We start from the raw sequence: 21082 nt of genomic DNA, 5'->3' as shown, positions 1-21082 counted from the left end.
CATAGTAGATTAGTAAAGTGAAGGGGGCCTAGTTTATCATTAATTGTCCATTTTTATTTGTAAGCATTATTTCTCAAGCACTTACATGTTATAAAACAGTAAAATAACAGTGTTTTAAGACTTAATCCAAAAGGATAAACGAGTACAGTATAGGGCTTCACAAAACATATTGAAAGAAAAGAAAAAGGAATGCTCTAAAAATACCTTTAAGAAAACAAAGCGATACATACATCTCAACTAGCACCAACACTCATGTTTAACAAATGATATATATGTATATTAAATAGATATATTAAAATTGATTTTCTCTCACTAAGAAAATATATACAACGTCTATATTTTTTTAACAAACCATGTTTTATAATACTACTTCTGAGTCAACACAACCTTCATCAGAATACACTATCCATATTTAAATGTATACAGATAGGTGTGCTTTCTCTTAATGCTCAATTCATGGGTTTCATCAGGTCCCTTTCCACAGGTGTATTAATCAAGCACCATGCAGGCTGCATTCATAATCAAGGTGCTTGATTGTATACACCTGTGGAAAGGGACTGGATGAAACCCATGAATTGGGGTGCACATGATCTAGGAGACTAGGAAAGAAAGTACCAGACATCCAGCCCAGGCCGTCCACTACATACTGAACCCTGAGAGGGCCAGGTGCTGAGCCGTGTTCCTGGCATCGAAGTAGGAAGTGTCCGTCTCGTCCTCAGGCTGAGGGATGAAGGGCATCTTCTGGTTCTGCTGGTTCTCCCAGTCCATCCCCTCAAAAAAGGGGTGCACCTTGAGCTCTAAGGATAGACACACACACACACACAGACACACACACACACACACACACACACACACACACACACACACACACACACACACACACACACACACACACACATACATAAATAAATAAATAAAATAATAACCAAACCCATAACATTTTCCTCTTAAAAATTGGAGGATTTTCATTGAACGAGTAACCAGAAGGAAGCCACTTAACAGTATGTTTTCAGCAATATACCCTGTAAGCTGATTATCTTACATTTCATTAATTTACACAACTGAGCTTTGGCGTGTTCGCCATGCATCTTGCATGATGTGACTTAATGTTCAAAGTTGACCTTAGTTAACGTTGGTTGTAAACTCCCTGGTAAATAATAACTCAATCAATTGAAACAAGGTCAACATCAGTAGCAGTAATTTGAAAACGGCCCTTTGCCTCACCTTTCAGGCCTGCACGCTTGGCCATGTCCATGTTTAGCAAAATCTCTATGGCATCTCTGGCATTGAGGGATATTTCCTCTTCAGCATCAGGCCAAGGGATGTCTACAAGCACAAAATGCAAGAAACATGTAAGGCCTGTTTCCCCACCCCAAAATAAATAAAGAATAATGAATATATATACAAAACGGTCACAGTTCATTATGTTGACAGCAAGCCTGACATTAAAAACACCAAATTGATGTTGTTGAACTGTGAATATGCTGTGAACTTCAGCCACAAATATACCAGTTGAATACATTTGTGGCTGAAGTTCACAGCACATTCAATCAATGCTGATCAATGGTGATGAACGAACAGAACAGATAACGCTCACCTCTGTTCAGAATGTTCTGGAACACCAGCTGAGGGGTCTCGTCATTAAACGGAGGGATCCCTGTGAGGAACTCAAACAGGCAGACTCCAAGTGCCCACCAATCCACCATCACATCTGAACAGAGACGCGATAATTACTTACTCTGCACAACAACGATGTCACACATGAGAAGGGGGCAGCGGGAAAGGAGGTTAAGAGGAGTGTGACGTTTGCTCTAGTCTAGGCTGTGGAAGCGGGGGGGTAAGCAGTTATCAATGTCATGATCGTCTTTGAGACACAAACAAGGCATTGCAATTCATGTACAGCAAACAAACAGTGTGATTTGTGATGTGTCAAAAGACCGAATCAGGTTATTAGGATCAAAAGTACAGCCCATGTTTTACAATGTTACAAACATCAAAACACAGACTACAAATGTTGGCTTTGTGATAGTCATCTGTTCACCGTTTTCAGAGGAAGGGTTATTTAAAAATAGAATAAAAATAAAACAAATTAATCCCTGAAAAACCAGCCGAGGACCACTGAAGCGGTTAAGAGCACGAGATGCCCCAGTTTGAAAACCGCAGTACCCAAACCTCATTGCTAAAATAAACCCTTGCCTTTGCCCTGGGACAGAAGCCATTGCCAGCACATGCAGGAAAACATCCCCCCATTTACTCACAAAACCACATCTTTGACAAGCTTACCACCAATACCAACTCCTGAAACTCAAAAAGAGGGATCGTTAGATGCCGATATCCTAAAAGGTCTCTTTCAAATGTCATACACAACTATTCCCACAACTTTTCCAGTTGTAGAATAATGAGATTCTCGTTTTTGGACCAATGTCCATGTCCACTGGGCTTTTTATTTTCCTTACCATGTGGTTTCCCCAGGAGCAGCTCAGGGGCCAGGTAATCCGGGGTGCCCAGGATCGGGGCACTCTGCACGGGCTCCGCACCCCTACGGACACTCTTGGGGGTCCTGAAGGGGGTGTGCACCATGGCCATCGGGGTTGGAGTCTAGACACACAACACAAGTCATTCAAAAGGTGCCTGTCATTCAGCGTTTATACGTCCTCCCTCGCTCGCTCCTCGGGCCTCGATCCTCACTGATCTGATCTACATAAAGAATGATGGGGCGGGCAACAATCGGATAGTCCATCCCTTCAAGCCCACACCCACCAAATGAGAGCAGTCGGATGAGTGGTTCAAGAGTAATGCGTGGAACAGATACACAGAGTGACACACAGACAGACGTTCCTTGCATTTATAGATAGATACTAGTGCAATAAGCCTCAAGTGAGTATTCCTTTTAAAAATACCCAAACAAAGATTTAAGGTTTAATTGCATTAGTCTATCTGACCAGTGTCACCCTTATACATTTCTCAAAAGAATGTAGGGATATCAGGCTATCGGATAAAATTCATGGAAAATGGGAAAAGTTCAAGCTACAGTGGTATGATATCATGAAGGTAGGGCATTTAGTAGAAGCATGCAAAGGTCATGTCTTCATCTCAAACAATTTATTGAAACAAAGGCCAATGAATTTCACCCGCCGAAAGCTGAATATCCCTGACTTTTTGTGAGTAGTGTGTAGTGTATATGTATTTCTAAAACTGATTCGTGTTCCGTTATTAATAATCACTATAATCAATGGAAATAGCTACACCAGAGGCGTACGTTCGAAAAAAAAAAATAAACCAGTCTTCTAAAATGGATTTTACGCGTCGAGAACGGAACGCTTCAGTTCCACGCCTGGTGCAGCGCCCCTGTCGGAGCTCCTACCTGATGCACGGAGCTCCCGAAGCTGGGCCTCTTCTTCTGGACGGGGGTGGTGACGGCGCTGAGGAAGGAGGTGCAGGCGGACGTGTCCATGGGCTCCACGGAGCCGAGGCTGAGGCGCGAGCAGCAGGACAGGCTGGAGCGGTTGATGGAGCTGCAGTAGCTGCGGAAGGCCACCACGTTCCGCGGCCGCAGGAAGGACGGCGACTTGGCGGCGTTGCCGGACCGGCCGAGGAGCCGCCGCTGGAACAGGAGGCCGCTGGACGACGACGACTCCTGCTGCTGCGCCCGCCGCCCGGAGGCGGCCCCCGACGTGGGCACGGTGATCGGGGCGGAGGAGGCGGGCGGCGGCGCGGCCGCCAGGGGGAAGCAGGCCGAGAGGTCATGGTCGTCCAGCTCCTCCAGCGACGAGGACAGCGCTTCTTTGGGGCTCTCGGCCGGAGGCGGCACGACCGGGTCGGAGCCGATGATGGACATGTCGTGGGCCGAGCTCTCGGAATCCAAGCTCAGGTTCCTGTGCACGTCCTGGCCGTCGCCGTACGAGGAGGAGAAGCTCCCCTCCGCCGCTGCCACGGCAACCGCCTCCTCTCCGGGGTCCTCCAGCTCGCAGAGGAGGTTCTTGGCCACCTCGGCCGAGCTGGACGGCGTCGGCCCGGGTCTCTTCGCCTCCCGCTGGCCTCCCGACCCGCCCTGACGCGCCTCCAGCCCCACGGTGGAGAAGAGCCCCGTCAGCCCCGTGCTGTACCTCCCGTCCTCGTCCCCGGGCACCCGTGAGCTCCGCTGGAAGTCTGTGTCGCCCCGTTTGGCCTGCAGCCCCGTGGCCTCGGGGCTCCTGTCCACCTCCTCAAAGATGCGCTTGGCCGACTTGGCGGCAGGTGGGACGACGGCCCCGCCTCGGCTAGGCACAGGAGTGGACACGCCGGCTCTCCAACGAGCACATCCCGCTGGGTTAGCGGGGGCGCAGTCCTCCTTGTCGAACTGGAGCCGCTTGCCGGTCGAGATGTTGATTTTTCCTCCCTGGATCGGCCCTGCAGAGGCAAAGTCCAGCTGTCCTCTTATTGGGTGTGCCCTGAGGTCCTGGTTGCCAAGTGACATGAGAGCATTGTCGCGTCCAGGGATTCGCTCTGATGACGCAAGGGGAGCGTCAATCTTCCCAGCTATGCTCAGCTGATCTTTGCCTTCCTCAGGGGGAACGTTCTGAGATTCTTGGCATTCCTAAGCATACAGATGAGAGATTATTCATGAGGAGAATTTAGCCAACATTTTGAGTGTATACAACTCTCATGCCCCTCCCCCACTACCACCGAGCACCATCCCATCACGTTTGTGCTTATTAATGACTGTGCCCGAACTGTGATTGACAGTCAGATCTGCCAATGATCATACAGCCAGCCCTGCGCTTATTGGACCAGAAGAACTGGGAGCGGTAGACTTTTTCAAAACCAATAACAGGCTCTAGGTGGAGGTGAAACTAGGCCCTAGGCAGAGGTGTTTTTTTTTCTAAAACCACTGATTTATGTTGTTCTGTTGGAGCATACTGTCGGTTTCAGTGAATATGATCAAAAACTTGGCTACTATATTTGTTCATTTGATGAAAACAGTGAATGCCAACAGCATGATTATCTGTGTTCTGAATACTTTAAAGCGGTGACATACCAAGTCTTCCCACAGAGGACTGATGCAGCTCTCAGAGTCTGTGGCAGAGGGGCAGAGGCATGACAGGTTGCTCCCAGTGCTCTGTGTGTCACAGCGCTGTCTGGACTTCATCAGCTTGGGCGTGAGGCTTCTGGCCAACACTGCAGAGCTGAACATACTGCTGCGGCCTGAAATGCAAAAACATTTTTTTTTTATCAGTTTGTCAGTCAGTACACAAATAAATACTTTAGCACACTTATATATCTGCATACATCCAAATGTACATCAGTGTAACAAAGGTGCTGATGTCAGGAGGTTATATCATGGAAAAAGGAATGAAGAATCCATGCTTATGAGAACAATCGTTATCAGGCATCACCGTGGGTTGAGCTGAGCGTACCTAAGGCTCGTGTGGAGCACATGGGGGAACTGAAGCTGCTGTTCCTCCTCCTCTCGCGAGGGGAGCCGAGCGAGGTCTTCCGCATCTCCAGCTTCCCGCAGGTCTTGGAGGTGGACACATCTGACAGACTGCAGTGCCGTTTTCCTTCCATCAATGGAGTGTTCTGATGGATTGACAAAAGGAGGGAAGTTGGGTTGTGAAACAGGAAGAAGAGCTTGATACCACTGAAAACCTCCTCTTAGCGTCCTCATGCATCACATGCATTTAGAATGCTTTTGAATGTTGCCTAATTACTTCAGTGTCGGTACCCTAGGACTAGGTGAACCCAGACAAACCTGTAGCACAATTGAATTTGCTCTACAGGTTCGTCTGGAAAGGACCCCACTGAGTCCCATTTCTAAATAACCATCAATGAAGGTTTTTTAACGCAGTTGTTTGCTCAATTCCAAAGAAAAAAACATTCGTATTTGGTTAACCCAGTCAACATCAGCGCAATCCTTAGTCATGGCGAATGTGCTGCTCTGATGATCTGTCATCAAATAAAGCCTGCACCTTGACCGATAAACAATTGTGACCGGATCCTGGGTTTCTTGGTCATTTGGAAACAGGCATCAATGGATGGGATGGGATTCACTCAGGCTACAGAGACGAGATTTTACACTTACTAGTCCAAGGGAGCTGATCAGTGACAGCACTTGACCAGGTGTCCGAAAATAATCCTTGTTTGGCTTTGCCAAGGAGGGTGTGGTAAGGATATCGGTCAGGCTTAACTCTGAAGGGTAAAGGGGAAAATGGATTTCACATAAATAAGAAAGCTGTAAAGTAGAGATTTTATAAAACATGGAATGTTTGACAGATGTGCACTCATTTGGAACAGTACAAATATCTGCGTAGATTACAGTTCAGTAAATGGTGTGGTATCACTGGTGTTGATCCATGTGCCTCCTCTTAGGGAACACAACCGTTAAAAATCCAGTCTGAGCAGTTTGGCGCAATCTTTTTTTGCATTTGTCATACCTCTTTCCAGCTTAACCTTTGAAAGGCCAAAGTCTGTTAGCTTGATGTGTCCTTCGTTAGAGATCAACATGTTGTCAGGTTTCAGGTCCCTGTGAATGACGACATGCATGTTTCAAACACCAGGCACAAAGTCAAAGTCAAAAACCAGAAAAACCTGGAGGAGGGGAGCACCGTAAAATGATAACCAACCTGTGAATTATTCCATGGCGATGAAGATAATCCAAAGCAAGTGCAACCTCTGATATAAACTTTAGAGACATGTCTTCATCGAAATATCCATAAATGTGAAGTAATGATTTCACATCACCACCAATTAGATATTCCATCACCTATACAAAGGAATAATGCAGTACTTTATTGTGATTTTTTTCCAAGAAACGAAAATATCAGCAAAAAACCTATATGTAGGACTGCAACTAACAGTTATTTTCATAGTCAATCAATCTGCTGGTTATTTACTTAATCAATGAACTAATTAATTGCTTGATGAAATGACAGTTTTATGCCTGGTTTTGTCCACAAGTCAAAGACAATTAATTTACTGTCACAAAGGAGTATACAGTCGCAAATATTCAAGTTTAAGAATCTGCAATCAGGTAATGCTGAGAGGTGTTTTCCTAAAAGACATGACACTATAACTACTCCATACAACGATTGATTGTTGCAGCCCAACTTATGTTAACAAAAGTGGTAATATTTTACTACCAAACTATCATACTAACTTACCAGATACACTTTAGTTGATGTTTGCAGGGAGTAGAACAAGTGCACCACAAAAGGACTTTTGCTGAGGGCCAAAGCATCTCGCTCTGCCCTCATCTGCTCTGTCATATTTTTATCAACCATGTCGGCCTTGTTTACGACCTGTGAATGTAAATCCAACGTAAAGAGCATATTTATTAGACTGATGATTTGCCTATTTTGACTCTAAAACACGATATGGTTAGCTAGCTGGATTGCCACAAGTCAGCACTAATTAACAGGCGAACCAGCCTAACATTGGCAGAACGTTTAACGTTACAATAAAGCTTACCTTGATTGCATACAACCGTGAGTTGCATTTCTTTCTTGCGAGATAGACCTTACCAAAAGCTCCGCGACTGATAGGCTTTACCACGATAAAGTCTTCGATTGATGGTGGCTTGGGCACATCGGCAGATATAATTATATCATTAATTGAGGACTCCTTGTCAGGTTTTGTTTTTTCCCCCTCGAAATCCATGACTAGCTTGCTAAGGTATCTAACTGGCTACACTAAAAAAAATGAGAACGCAATTGACGACAAAGTGTGCTACTTGGACTAGCATTTGCTGGTAGAACTATTGTGTACACCCGCATTATAAATATATTCATAAACAGATATGTGGTGCTTAACCACACCAAGCAAAAGTAAACACAGACGGCATTGTACTCTTGTCATAAGGAAGGCAGGCAGGGATGTTTTGAAAATTTGAAATGCCCTCTCGGTTTGAGGTCCTACGTGACGTATAGAGACGTGCAAATTAGATGCCTGTTACCTAGAACTCTTTTTTATGGAAAGAGGAAAGACGTTCAAATTATCTTAACTATATCCATGATATATCAGAGAAAAAAAATATAGGATTGGTATAAATATTATTATATATTAGATATAAAGCTATCATTTGATATTCAGGCAAATTAAGGGGCAGCTATATTTTCTGAGCTAGTCAGAAAGTCAGGCAATGTCTATGGGCAATGCCTGGTTACTAAACATCTAGTGAATGTTCCAAATTGCCCTGGCTAAAGTTTTACTGTCTATGATTGAAATATGGTCTTCTGTTTCGGCCTTTTTCTCTGACTGTCTGTACTCTTAACGCCGACTAGTCCTTTCTGACTGTTTGAGGAGTGATCCTTTGTACTGTCAATCAAATCACACTCAGTTGAATAGCTTAGTCCTGTTTTATCTACCGCTCTAGTCCAGTTAGTTTCTGTAGCCTTTCTTTGGTTCAGGCCATATATTGACAATATGTATATGGGTTCAGGCCATATATGGGAGTTTGTTTCATTCTTGGACGCTAGAACTCCATGTGTTTTTGTTTTTCAGCATTAGAGTCAATGTACAACTTGTTCCTAAAACACAAAGACTTCACATCAACCATTACAATGGCAGTTGTGCTTATCCACATAGATATAATAATTTATTGGACAGTGAAGGCGTATCTTAAATGCACGGGTAATTAAATAGAGGTCTCTAATGCATGTAGTCGAGAGCATACGCATTCATATCAATGGCATGTGTACGTGCTTCAAAGGCTTATTCAACTGTATACAGCGCTGCGTAGCACTGGCTGAATGTCGTGACGTGCACGTTTGCGTTATGCAAAAAGTCGAACATGCAGCACGTCTGAACATGACAGGTCTGCGCAGAGCTGCACGATGTTGAATGAGCCGTTACAGCATGACGTAACAATATGTCCCCCCTCTAGCATTCACGGTCCAGAACCTCCTCTCCTCACCATTTGGAAGTAACGATAGTCAGTCGAGTGAGGTAACAGGGGGAAACAAAAGGGCAGAAGGTGGGGTGGGCTCCAGATTTTGACAGGAACGCATAGGGACTGCTTCCAATAACCCGGAGCGATGTTTTCCCTCTCTACAACTTTTCATCCACAGGTAAATTATAAACGAACTGTTACCTACTAGCAAGCTAGCTCGGGGATACGACCATGTTAGCTATGATCATGTTCTAATGTTGAATTTTGCAGAGACTCAACGTTGATGTGCCAACGACAAAGAAAACACAAGTAGCACAGATTTAGTGGTTAACTAGACAGTTGGTGTCAGGTAACCAGAGATATGCGAAGAGTGGTACATGAGTAGATGTTTGGCCAGTCGTATAGGCTAAGTTAGTTAGCTATCTGAAGTTCTGCCTTGTTAGCTAACTAAAGTTACCACCTTGAGAATGGGTGGAAACACGCAAGCTTGTGTTTTAGTCCTTTCACTACATCAGTCAGCTTAGGTTATAACATATATGAGACAGAGAGGGATTCCCTTTAGGGTTCGTATATATGTACATAAAATTGGTCTGTCAAGAAAGTAGAGAGCACACGTAACGCAACACTGAAAGCTAATTAGCCTAGCATCCAGTTACGTGACAGCCAGCTAGCTAACGTTAGCATAATATGGTATGGTACAGGCTACTATATGGAGCTTGTGTAACATTTAGATAACGGGAAGGCAAGCGCAACCATTGACTTTGTGATATTTGGTGGAAGTTGTACTATGCTAAAATAGGCATCAGATGACCCCGACTTCTTGTGTTTTATCATTGAATTATGATATGTTCTACATCAAAATAGTTAACGGTAGGGTTACGTTATGTTTCTGTTGGATGTCATAGCGGTCGATTACACAATCAGGTGGCGTTTGTCATTGGAAGACACGTTTGACTAGAATAACCACCACTGACAGTAGACACAGCCGGTCAATGTTAACCAGCTTGATTTTTACAACTACAATGTTCTACGCAGAGCATAACATTATCGTATATAATGCGGATATTTTCGTCGGGATTTAGGCTATACTTCATACACGTTGTTGTGGTTATGGTAGCTTGGACTCAAAACCTCACCTTTGCGTTTTGCCCCATTTTCCGTGTTTGGATACTGCCACTATACACGTTGTTTTATAAAGACCTTCTTAATTAAATGCCTTCTCGGACTCATGATAGACTGATTAATTGACGAGTGTAGTTGAAGTTGAAACCAGTTACATGCTTTCAATCAACCTGTGCAATGGATTTGTGTACTTTTCAGTCTCGTGATGTCCAACTGAAGCTGAGCTGATATCAGATGGACATACATATTTAACAACACATTACAAATACATAATTATATCATTATAAAGGAATTATATCCCCTATATGTTTTCAATGTAACCTTGCCACCAGACCCTTGGGATTTTATGATCATCATCAATAATGATAGTTTGTGGTCCCTTGTTCGTTTAGGTCACAGTGCCACTGAGCCACCTTATCAATGTCCTCCATTCCATCAAAACCTCAGCCAGCTCTGCAGCCACAGCATCTGTGCAGAGTCTGCAAAAGGATCTCCCACCAGAGCAGGATCCCTTGCTCAAAGAGGTACAGTAAGGCAGCATAGTGCACCTGTTAGTAGAATGTAACTCAACAAAGTCCCAGCATTTATTGACCCCTGGCTATGACAAATGCTCCTTGGTCATCCTCTCAAATGCAAAGCACATTTAGGCAATAGCCAAATTGCAATTGTCCCTAACTGCCTCTTGTTATGGGCCCATTTCATATTAGTGAGCTTCATTTGTTGTTGGATGAAAAATGTTCCACATAATTCATTTTTGCATCAAATCAAGTCTCTATGTTCTATAAATGGGAGCTGTTCTCAGCTTTCTTGCTTGTTTGTTTTTTTTTCTCAGTAGTTCAACAGATAATAAAAATGCCTTACTTTATTGATCCCCAAGGGGAAATTCAAGACTAGACTAGAGTATGTCTTCCACTATTGACAGGCCTATCGAATGTAGCCTCCCATTTTTACGGCAAAATTGCATCCTATCAAACTCTACATGTTGTACCTTGTGTTCTCAGCCCACAGTGAGCTTACGGGAGCTGGGCTTGTCTGACCTAGGAGTTGGTCAGCTCAGCGAGCTGGTCTGCAGGCTCCTGCCCAGGTTGAGCCCGGGACAAAGTCGAGTCCCAGCTCTCCCTCACTCCTCTCCCAGCTGGAGAACATCCCACATCTCCACTGACTCTTTCTTCAGTAACAAACATGGTGAGGTTTCACATCATTTTGTCTTTGGGAGTTTTAATGTGTCTTTGATAAGGGGACTGATTGCTTTTCACAATGAAGATTTGGAAATGATATGTGGGACGGAGTAATCAGACATATATTGTGATTCAATTTGTTATATGATTTGATTTTTGTTTTTTTTTAAATCAAGCCTCAGTTCAGTATTCACTGTAATTACAGTATTCAGTGATATTATATAATTGTATTACCACAAGAGATACCATCAGCACATTAGCTGTTACATATTTTAGGATATATTAAAGATGAGATTGAATGAGATGAATTACTTCCAACATGTGTTTGTAGCATTTCTTATGTTTGCATAGAATTGAGAACAGGTCAGTGTAGCACCTGTATTGTAAAAGCAGTGTAAAAAAATAATGAGCTAAAAAGCTGTGTAATAAAATGTGCTAAAAGGGAAATTAGAGCATGTGGTTCTCACTGCACTCGTGTGTGTCTCGTCCTCTAGGGTTCTCCAGAGGAGTGGGGCTGTTCCAGCCTTCAGCATTCCACAGACCAGGCTCTAGTCCTCTACAGGCAGTCTGCTCAGAGCTCCAGCACTGGCCTGGTAACTCGCCACATTTACACCACGAGACCTCGACAGTTTGTGCAGGAAATGTGTCAATATTTGGGCACATACAGTACTGTTATGTCATGCTTTTGGTACAGCGTAGCTAGGCATTATTGTGCAGTCTGGTCTCCATGCAAATGTAGAACTGTGTGAAATTGTTGTCTGTGTAAGAACACGCCGCTGTTTTATGAAATTGGTTTACATACTGTCGCCCCTAGAGTTAGATACAGTAAGTGAGCAAACATGTTTGTCTCCATGCATGCTTTGTCTGCAGGCACACTAGGAACAGGTACACTAGGAACACGCCACTGTTTTATGAAATTGGGTTATACACCATCGCTCTTAGAGTTAGATATGTGAGCAAAAGCATGTTTGTCTCTGTTCATGCATTGTCTTAGTCCTGCAGCACCCCTGCTAGCTTAGCTTAGCATAGTGAATGGACTCTCGTTGCTGGAAAGCGTCATGAGCCAACAACCAAACAACCCCAAAAAAATTACTTCTAATTTCTTCTTGTGGCCTGTGTATTCACAGCAAGTACACATGGCGATGCAGGTTAAGCGATTTCCTTGGCAGATATTGACTTGGGGCTTTATTGGGACAAATTTTGCTGAATACCTTGAGTAACCTTTCCTTCCAATGTCCGTCCATGCAGTATGGGTCCAGCATCGAGGCTTCAAGACGCTGAAGTCCAAAACGAGGCGTACCCAGGCGGGCTATGAGAGCCCAGCCGAGCCGGAAGGCTTCACTCCAGCCTTCATGAAGGTTAGTTGGGTGGAGGAAGACAAATACCCGTGTGTGTGTGTGTGTGTGGCTCATACACACACACACACACAATTAAGTTTAAGCAGTTCCCTGAATCTGACTGAGTGTGTCACTGTGTCTCAATGTGCGTACTTCTGTGAGTACTGTGTGCTTACTGGCGGAGTGTGACATTTTAACAGAATAGTGTCGTCTCATATCAAACACTGACTGCACTTCACGGAAATGACAATCACAGCATTTACATATAACTTTATTGGTGTCATCTATTCGACAGTGCCATGGTCATACTGTGTCAAAACATGAACAGTTTATGTTATAACGAGCTTGTAGCTCTGTGAAGTTAGTTTTCCACTTCTGCTGCTGCCTCAGCTTTCTCAGCTGCGATCACCACGAGTTTGATAACATTCCCTCCCCTTCCGCTATGTAGCCAAGATGGCGTCCGAATTTTCAGTGTGAACGCCCTCACTCACTCAAATTAGGTATTGTAGATGCAGAAGTACGTGATCTGAGACACAGTGAGTGAGTCTGTTTGTGTATGCTCACTCACTCACATTACGTCAGAGTTGGCCTAGCGCTGGTTTCAAATTGTTGTACAGCCTATCCGCGGTGGAGCGGGCTGGTCCTCTGCTCACATGGCAGAGTCCATGTGTCTCATGACCGCACACTGGCTCTCACCGCTCGCATTAATCCCATTGTTCCTGCTCTGACCTCTCAACCTACCTTCCCTCCCTCCCTCCTTCAATTCAATCTCAATCTCTCTCTCTCTCTCTCTCTCTCTCCCTCCTTCAATTCTCTCTTCTCTGGCTCTCGCTCCCTCTCTTTCTTGCTCCCTCTCTCTCTCTCTCTCTCGCTCGTGCTCTCTTGCTCTCTTGCTCTCACTCTCACTCTCTCTCTCTCTCTCTCTCTCTCTCTCTCTCTCTCTCTCTCTCTCTCTCTCCCCCTCCTCTCTCTCTCCTCCCTCTCTGGATCACAGGGTCTGCTGATGAAGGAGAAGCCCCCAGAGATGGACAGTGTGGATGGCATAATGAAACAGAGGAATCTGTCTGGCCAGGAGCAAGATGCCTTTAAGTCCGGCTTCACTGAAGGCTTCATGAAGTCCCAGTCTTTCACCCAAAGAACACAAGGCATGGCTCTACTCCGGGACACGTTGACATATATTGCATAGATATGTTTGTTGCAAAAATATGATTAGCAGACTCACAGTTATTGCATGAAAAGGAGGCATGAGTACATGTTATAGTAATTCCTATGTGTGCAACAGAATTAGAAGCCGTATAAGTTGCAGTGGTATATTTTGTCCATGAGGTTTAGTAATGTGCGTAGATGAGTGCATATGCATTTCTCTGAGATGCCACAGGGTGATGCTGTTGAGTCAAGAGTAACTAAAGTTGATGGGTCTTGTGAGTTCAACTTCCCTCCCCCCTGTGTGTGTGTGTGTGTGTGTGTGTGTGTGTGTGTGTGTGTGTGTGTGTGTGTGTGTGTGTGTGTGTGTGTGTGTGTGTGTGTGTGTGTGTGTGTGTGTGTGTGTGTGTGTGTGTGTGTGTGTGTGTGTGTGTGTGTGTGTGTGTGTGTGTGTGTGTGTGTGTGATTTGTCAGATTCACTAAGGAGAACGCGCCTGATCCTATTGGTCCTCCTCCTGGTTGGCATCTATGGCTTGGCCAAGACCCCGTTCCTTTCGGGTAAAGGCTCCTTTTCTGATGCTGGTTTGTGTCAGACTTTATTCACTTTCTGGTGTGTGCTGTTGATTTCTCAGACTAGTCAGACTCATACTTTGTGCACAGACATCTTAACTCTGATATCCGTGGAGATGTAGATGTATGTATTTAGAGAGATGCATGTATAAAACACGGCTCAATAGATAGACAAAGTGATAATATTTAAGCTTTGTGTGATTTCTAGCATGTTTCAGCATGAACTTACTTTGTTCTAGATCATACATGTTCAGGCACCAACACACTGACACTAAATGTTTCACTTCTATCTCAATTAATACAGCCAATGATCGAAGTGCTTGGGCCCTAACCTTGGGGATTCCCTCTTTTTTCCTTTTTCGCTTTTTTTTCTCCCCAACAGTGCGCTTCCGCACCACCTCTGGCCTGGATTCAGCGGTGGACCCGGTCCAGATGAAGAATGTGACCTTTGAGCACGTGAAGGGCGTCGAGGAGGCCAAGAACGAGCTGCAGGAGGTGGTGGAGTTCCTCCGGAACCCCCAGAAGTTCACCGTTTTAGGTGGAAAGCTCCCCAAAGGTGAGAACAGACCAGAGAATAAATAAGGCACCTATCGCTGCGGTTGCTGTAGGTGTAAACCTCATATCTTCAGTTGTTTTATTATTGTTATTTATTTGATGACACAATGCATCTTATCATGAACAGATTTATTTCCTCTTGTGTGGTCATAGTGTCTTAAAAGTTGAACATTAACCTTTAGGTACACCTTTAAATAAATGCAGTTTATGATTTAATTGTACATGATTGCAAGTAAGGCATTACTGATATGTAGATCCTTGTATTATAAGTGTTTTATAATTATAGTAGCTAGTCATTAAATATTATCATTCAGCGGCTCATGCAGTATAATGGGTAAGACAGTGAAAATTCTGTTGGATTGTATCAAAGTTGAAGTGTCCTTGAGCAAGACACCTAGCCCCAGTGTTCTCGATGAGCAGGTTTGCGCTTTGCCTGGCAGCCTCCGCCATTGGTGTGCGAATGGGTGAATGTGAGGCATGATATGTAAAGCGCTTTGGGTGCTCGCAGATGGCAAACCCCCCCCCCCCCCCAAAAAAAAAACGCTATATAAATGCAGTCCATTTACCATTTGTCTCCATCATGGGCTCTGTCTTGTAGGCATCCTGCTGGTGGGGCCCCCAGGCACAGGGAAGACGCTGCTGGCCAGAGCCGTGGCTGGAGAGGCTGACGTGCCCTTCTTCTATGCCTCTGGCTCCGAGTTCGATGAGATGTTTGTGGGCGTGGGAGCCAGCCGCATCAGGAACCTATTCAGTGAGTCCCCACGGCAATCCATAGTTTCACATCTCATGGTGATATTGTGTTGTGTGTGTGTTGTGTTCCTTAAAGATACAGCATTACACAAAAATCAAACAGTAATAGCAGAGAAAAGCATAAATGGGCAAAGAGTAGTAATAATAATTATAATAATAATGATAATAATACAAAGATCATAACAAAAGCATATATCAAGGTAAAATCATTAAAGAATAATGAACAAGAGAAAACATAAAAGACTTGAGGTGGAATAATTAAAATCACTACAGAAGCACAAAAGCGGCATCATGTTTCTGTTGTTGGTTTTCCCCAGAGGAGGCAAAGGCCAATGCCCCGTGCGTGATCTTCATCGATGAGCTGGACAGCGTGGGTGGCAAGAGAATCGAATCTCCCATGCACCCCTACTCCAGACAGACCATCAACCAGCTGCTAGCAGAGATGGATGGGTAGGCACCTCATCAAAAACCTGTTCTGTTAGTTAGCAGTGAGAGAATTCATAATGATTTCATAGGAGTATTTGTTTCTGTTTATCCAGTCGAGCTGTTGTATTGCCAGCCAGCAGGTGTCTTGCTATAAGAGAATTGTGATTGTTTAAAATATGATAATGGCTGTGTAGCCTGTGATAAGTGTTTTTTAGTTGTCATCTGTTATTTATTTACAGGTTTAAGCCAAATGAAGGGGTCATCGTCATTGGTGCCACAAACTTTGCTGAGGCTTTAGATAAGTAAGTTTCAGTGGAGAACACAATTCCTCCACAGTTCTGTCTGCTTGGATCGGCCAAAGCAGTGAGGATATCTCTGATTCTTTGCCAAATCTTATAAGCTGATGGAGTCAGTCTCCCTGAGTTGGATTTTTGTTAGCCGAAATGTGAATTCATACATAAAATGTCTGTCACAAGGGGATTAAGAACAACTAAACTGAACCTTATAATTGGGGTGAATTCCATTGTCCAAACTGTCCTCTATTCACCTTACTGCCAGGAGTAGAGCCATCCAGCAGTCAGGAGTTTAGTCTGACGGCCTTTCACCATATTGGATTTGTATAGGCAACATTTAATTACAGGGACACTTCACCGATTAGCATTAAGCTTCGTATCTGTAGAAAACCAGTCATGTTTTTGAATGGTTGTGCATCATTCCCTCAGTTTGCCTTGAGATAGGAGAACTACGGATTTCAATGAAACCCATGAATAGGATTTCCTGCTTTCGATGATGTAAAATGATGATTTTTACATCATTGAAAGCAGGAAGTCCAACATTGAAATCCGTATTTCTCCCATCTCAAGGCGAACTGAGGGAATGATGCACGACCATTCAAAAACATGACTGGTTATCGCTACAACTGCTAATCGGTTAAGTGTCCATTTTAATTCATTGTAAAGCTGACGAGCAGGGTTTGTCTGGATTGTTCTGCAGTGCCTTGGTCCGTCCAGGGAGATTTGACATGCAAGTGACTGTCCCTCGGCCAGATGTGAAAGGACGCACCGAGATCCTCAACTGGTACTTGAAGAAAATCAAGATGGATGAGGGTATGGCTGACGTGATTGGACACAGCAATTTGTAGCTGTCTCATGCGCATACTTTCAGTGGTTTTGTAGTTTTTTTGTTGAGTTCAATGCTAGGTATTGAATTGAATTTGATTAGAGACATGATTTTATGTTTTCTCTGATGTGAAGGTGCTACTATTTTGTAGACTCCAGTCAGAATGGTGGACAGGACACACAAAAATGCCTCTTTGATGAATTCTTCACTAATAATTTGAGCATACACATGGTCTCACTTGACCACTCTTGTCTTCCTCGCCCAGCTATTAATGCAGAGGTCATTGCCAGAGGCACTGTGGGCTTCACTGGGGCTGAGCTGGAGAACTTGGTCAACCAGGCTGCTCTCAAGGCCGCCATCGATGGCAAAGACATGGTCACCATGAAGGACCTGGAGTTCGCTAAGGACAAGATCCTCATGGGTGTGTGCCACGCCTCTCTCACTTCCTCCACACCTCCATCTTACCCCGCCCCCCTCCGAACTCGGTCACCCTTCCCCCACTCTCTCCCACTCCTCTTAATGGTCATGGGAGTGAGCTTATAGTCAGAAACGTCTTGTTTAATTCCCCCCTAACCTACATTTGCTCCTCCGCCTTACTTCCGTTTCTCCCCCCCCTCATGTGACGGACAGGCCCCGAGCGCAAGAGTGTGGAGATCGACAAGAAGAACAAGACCATCACCGCCTACCACGAGTCTGGCCACGCCATCGTGGCCTACTTCACCAAAGATGCCATGCCCATCAACAAAGCTACCATCATGCCCCGCGGACCTACTCTTGGTCATGTGTGTATCCCTTGTCTTTTAAAATGATTATTATAAAATATTAAAATGATACAAAAAAATTATAAGAATTATAATAATTAATTATAATTATAAGATTGTGCGCACTCGCCCTCAGATTGCAGTGTCTGCTTTATTGCAAATGCCCCCAAAGTATTGGCTGGGTCGTTTAATTGTGGGGTCGTGTGGGGTCGTGTGGGGTCGCAGGTGTCCATGCTGCCCGAGAACGACCGCTGGAGTGAGACGCGAGCACAGCTGCTGGCCCAGATGGACGTCAGCATGGGGGGACGCGTGGCCGAGGAGCTCATATTCGGAGACGAGAACATCACCACAGGTGACTGGCCACAATACTTCTTCTTTCAGCACTCTTCTCTCTCTCTCTCTCTCTCTCTCTCTCTCTCTCTCTCTCTCTCTCTCCCTTAATTTCGCCCTACTAACCTCGATACTCGATACCTTTTTTTCTGACACCTTTTTAAGACTGTCTACTTTCTGTCCCTCCACGTTTGGCTACACTGTTATGGTTGAATTTTGGAGTTGATCTCCTAAAATATCCCAAATATTTTTCTCCTAATATTTTTTCTCCTTTTTTTAAATACAGGTGCATCAAGTGACTTTGATGGAGCCACCAGAATAGCCAAGATGATGGTGACTCGCTTTGGGATGAGCGACAAGGTAACCTCAGTGGCAACTTTGCTTGCGTGTGTGTGTGTGTGTGTGTAGACCTTTGTTGTATTAGTCTTAGCCAGTCTCCAAGGAGGCACAATTCATAGACAGGACAGTCAGGCCCTCTCATAGCCCCAGGGCTTCGGGATCAGCTTGGGTAATGAAGCAGTCCAAAGAAGAGTGGGCCCATTTTAGCCAGCAGTGGGTCTTCTGCAGGAGGCCTCAGTCGTGGTGAAATGGCGTCCTCAGAGCCGTGCACGTGGTGCAGGGGACTGCAGAACATTCCAGACTTAAGTCCCAGCTCCCTGTTCCTAATCCTTTTCCCCCATCGCTACTACGTCCAGCCTCAAATGTTCGATGTTAACACAGCTCACCCCTAACAGGGTGTTCACCATGAGACTCCTTGGAGCTAGTCCTCCTCGGAGAACGACTTCATTTACCAACAATCACATTTGATCACTTATAGCAGCCATTTTAAAAGTGCCAGTAGGGGCTGCCTGCATTAGCTGCGGTGCTAAGCTCTTCAGTCCTGCCTCTTTGGCCTGCTTCTGAGCCTGCTGGTTGTGTAAGCGGTCTGGTGCCATTTGTCATTGTTCTACCGGCCTGTTTCAGCTGGGTGTGATGACCTACACCGACCTAACCAAGCAGAGTCCGGAGACACAAGCTGCCGTCGAACAGGAAGTCAGGGTCCTGCTACAGGTGAGTGGACTGTCCCACACACATTGACACCGGAGACCACTGGTTTTCCGTTATCATATTAAAATGGTAAAATATTAAATGAGATCTAGTTGCTTTGTATGTATATCTATCTATCTATCTATCTATCTATCTATCTATCTATCTATCTCTATCTCTCTATCTCTTTATCTCTCTCTCAATAGTAACATGTTTTGATGTCTTATAGTGTCATTTTATGCCGAGATTTTTCTCCACACTAAACAATGCTGAGACGTATTCAGTAATATAACCATTTGGGCACTGGAGAAAAGTATCAGCAAAATCCAGACAAATGTAAATATGAATACCGTGGCCTAATTCTCTGTGTGCCTCGTCACAGGATTCTTACGAACGTGCTAAGAACCTCCTGAAGAGGTACAGCAAAGAGCACGAGAAGCTGGCCGACGCCCTGCTGACCTACGAGACGTTGGACGCGAAGGAGATCAAGCTGGTGCTGGAGGGCAAGGCCCTCGACCCCAGATGATGTCGCCCGCGGAGAAGACTGATACCAATGCCCCATGTGTAAATATCTTCCAGTGCAATTATGTTGCAGGGATGACAAAGACTTAGTTTTGTTTCTTTCCTTTTTTCTTCCTCCTTTTTTTTTTTTTTTTTAAACAACTTTCAGCCCATTTTTTACACCCAAATGTAGCCAGTCGAGTTGCCTCCCCCCCCCAAAAAAATCTCCTTTCAGGAATCCATTTGGTCATCAACATCCGCTTAATTCTTTTTAGTATTTTTTTTATATACATATATCAGGACGTTCCGGCTTGTAAAAGCTTCTCTAAATCTCCCACCTGCATGGTGAGTCTCAGTCTCACTCTGCAGTATCAGATATACTTTCATAGAGAATCCCATCACGTAATGATGTTTTACATTGTAACAGTTGAGGGGAATAAATAAACCTTTAGTTGCAAAGCAACTACTACTGGATATCGCCTCAAATAGCCTTTCTGTGATCAGGATATTTGTGGAGACTTGGGATTAGCTCTCCACTTTTTACTGCAGCTGTGAGAAAAACCTAGAATGTGAAGGCATATTTAGTGAACTCCTGATGTAGTCTCTCTTCAGCAACACATTTAGAGTGACTTTGGAACGTCAGTATTCTTCCATAGCAACCCCCCTCCCCCCCTCTTTGCATCATGTAATGGTTGGAGTGATCAGTCTGTAAATTGTAAATTCTAGGTTTTCTTGTCTTCGAGTAGTTGGACAGGGTTGACTTCCCTCTCGGCTTGAATTAGAGTTTAAATTGTTGCATTCAAATAAAGATGACTGTAACGATTTTATCCATTTAAGTTATTTATTCAGGTGGAGCCAGCTGGCTCTATCTTCTCTCCATATGCTTGAATCAATATGTAAGAGAGATTTAAAAAAGTCAGTGTATATAAGTGTGCGTATATGAATGTTAACCAATACCGTTACCCACGTCTGTTTATGAAAATCCAAAAAAAAAAATCCTTGTGCTATGGAAACTATGAATAAAGGCCTCCATAACTTTTCTCAAGTGTCACTTATTCAAATACATGACAAGTGTCTTATAAGTTAAGTATTTTGTACTTTTCAGTAAATCTTTCAAACATCACAACAGAAAGGTTTCTGAGAGGATTAACCCAAATAGAATCCGTGCTTTCAAAACAGTCACTCTTCAACTTTTGTTAAAAAGAAGATGCACTCATTCGAAGCAGAATGTGAATGTCTGTCATTATCTCTCTCCAGTCTGAGCATAGTCCTTCCATTGTCCCTCCAAATAATGGGGAATGTGTCCCCGAACCAGCAGCCCCCAATCACAGGCAACGTGGGGTGGAAGTGCCTATTTAAACAGCCCTCTCTGCCGAGTCCTTTTGAGGAATATTAAGT

The 21082-nt window shown here is 44.3% G+C and overlaps 2 protein-coding genes across 3 annotated transcripts; one reads left to right on the top strand and one right to left on the bottom strand.

Annotated features, from left to right (window-relative positions):
* Positions 1-43: 43 nt before the first annotated feature.
* mastl (microtubule associated serine/threonine kinase-like) lies at positions 44-7830 on the bottom strand. The gene is made up of 12 exons (XM_062521642.1): positions 7447-7830; positions 7140-7277; positions 6603-6742; positions 6414-6502; positions 6062-6168; positions 5397-5559; positions 5018-5184; positions 3365-4576; positions 2457-2598; positions 1598-1711; positions 1225-1326; positions 44-797 (listed from the first exon to the last, which is right to left on the bottom strand). The coding sequence occupies exons 1-12, from the start codon at positions 7633-7635 to the stop codon at positions 640-642; spliced, it is 2721 nt and encodes a 906-aa protein (XP_062377626.1). The 5' UTR covers positions 7636-7830; the 3' UTR covers positions 44-639.
* A 999-nt stretch (positions 7831-8829) lies between these two features.
* LOC134065907 (ATP-dependent zinc metalloprotease YME1L1-like) lies at positions 8830-20724 on the top strand. 2 transcript variants are annotated; one of them, XM_062521024.1, is made up of 18 exons: positions 8830-9044; positions 10381-10512; positions 10990-11173; positions 11661-11759; positions 12415-12524; positions 13498-13648; positions 14121-14228; positions 14599-14772; positions 15370-15522; positions 15839-15971; positions 16187-16249; positions 16941-17053; positions 17332-17487; positions 17697-17848; positions 18053-18179; positions 18444-18517; positions 19121-19207; positions 19566-20724. In XM_062521024.1, exons 1-18 carry the CDS (start codon positions 9012-9014, stop codon positions 19707-19709), a joined length of 2193 nt encoding a protein of 730 aa, XP_062377008.1. In that variant the 5' UTR covers positions 8830-9011; the 3' UTR covers positions 19710-20724. The 2 variants fall into 2 exon arrangements, with proteins under 2 accessions (XP_062377008.1, XP_062377009.1); XM_062521025.1 differs by having other exon boundaries at positions 8831-9044; positions 14121-14204.
* The last annotated feature ends 358 nt before the right edge of the window (positions 20725-21082 follow it).

The sequence above is a fragment of the Sardina pilchardus genome, chromosome 19 (genome assembly GCF_963854185.1).
Source record: "Sardina pilchardus chromosome 19, fSarPil1.1, whole genome shotgun sequence".
In the NCBI taxonomy this organism is placed as follows: domain Eukaryota; kingdom Metazoa; phylum Chordata; class Actinopteri; order Clupeiformes; family Clupeidae; genus Sardina; species Sardina pilchardus.
The sequence above is the reverse complement of the archived record's forward strand: the minus strand, read 5'-3'. Positions and strand labels throughout refer to the sequence as shown.

What these genes read in the sequence shown, in the direction of transcription:
- mastl (XM_062521642.1), bottom strand. Translation starts at nt 7,635, where the DNA reads ATGGATTTCGAGGGGGAAAAAACAAAACCTGACAAGGAGTCCTCAATT. An exon ending in GTGCTCCACACGAGCCTTAG is followed by an intron (nt 5,185 to 5,396) that starts GTACGCTCAGCT and finishes TTTGCATTTCAG; the next exon opens with GCCGCAGCAGTATGTTCAGC. An exon ending in TCGGGAGCTCCGTGCATCAG is followed by an intron (nt 2,599 to 3,364) that starts GTAGGAGCTCCG and finishes TTGTGTGTCTAG; the next exon opens with ACTCCAACCCCGATGGCCAT.
- LOC134065907 (XM_062521024.1), top strand. Translation starts at nt 9,012, where the DNA reads ATGTTTTCCCTCTCTACAACTTTTCATCCACAG. An exon ending in TCACTCCAGCCTTCATGAAG is followed by an intron (nt 12,525 to 13,497) that starts GTTAGTTGGGTG and finishes TCTGGATCACAG; the next exon opens with GGTCTGCTGATGAAGGAGAA. An exon ending in TTTCACCCAAAGAACACAAG is followed by an intron (nt 13,649 to 14,120) that starts GCATGGCTCTAC and finishes GTGATTTGTCAG; the next exon opens with ATTCACTAAGGAGAACGCGC.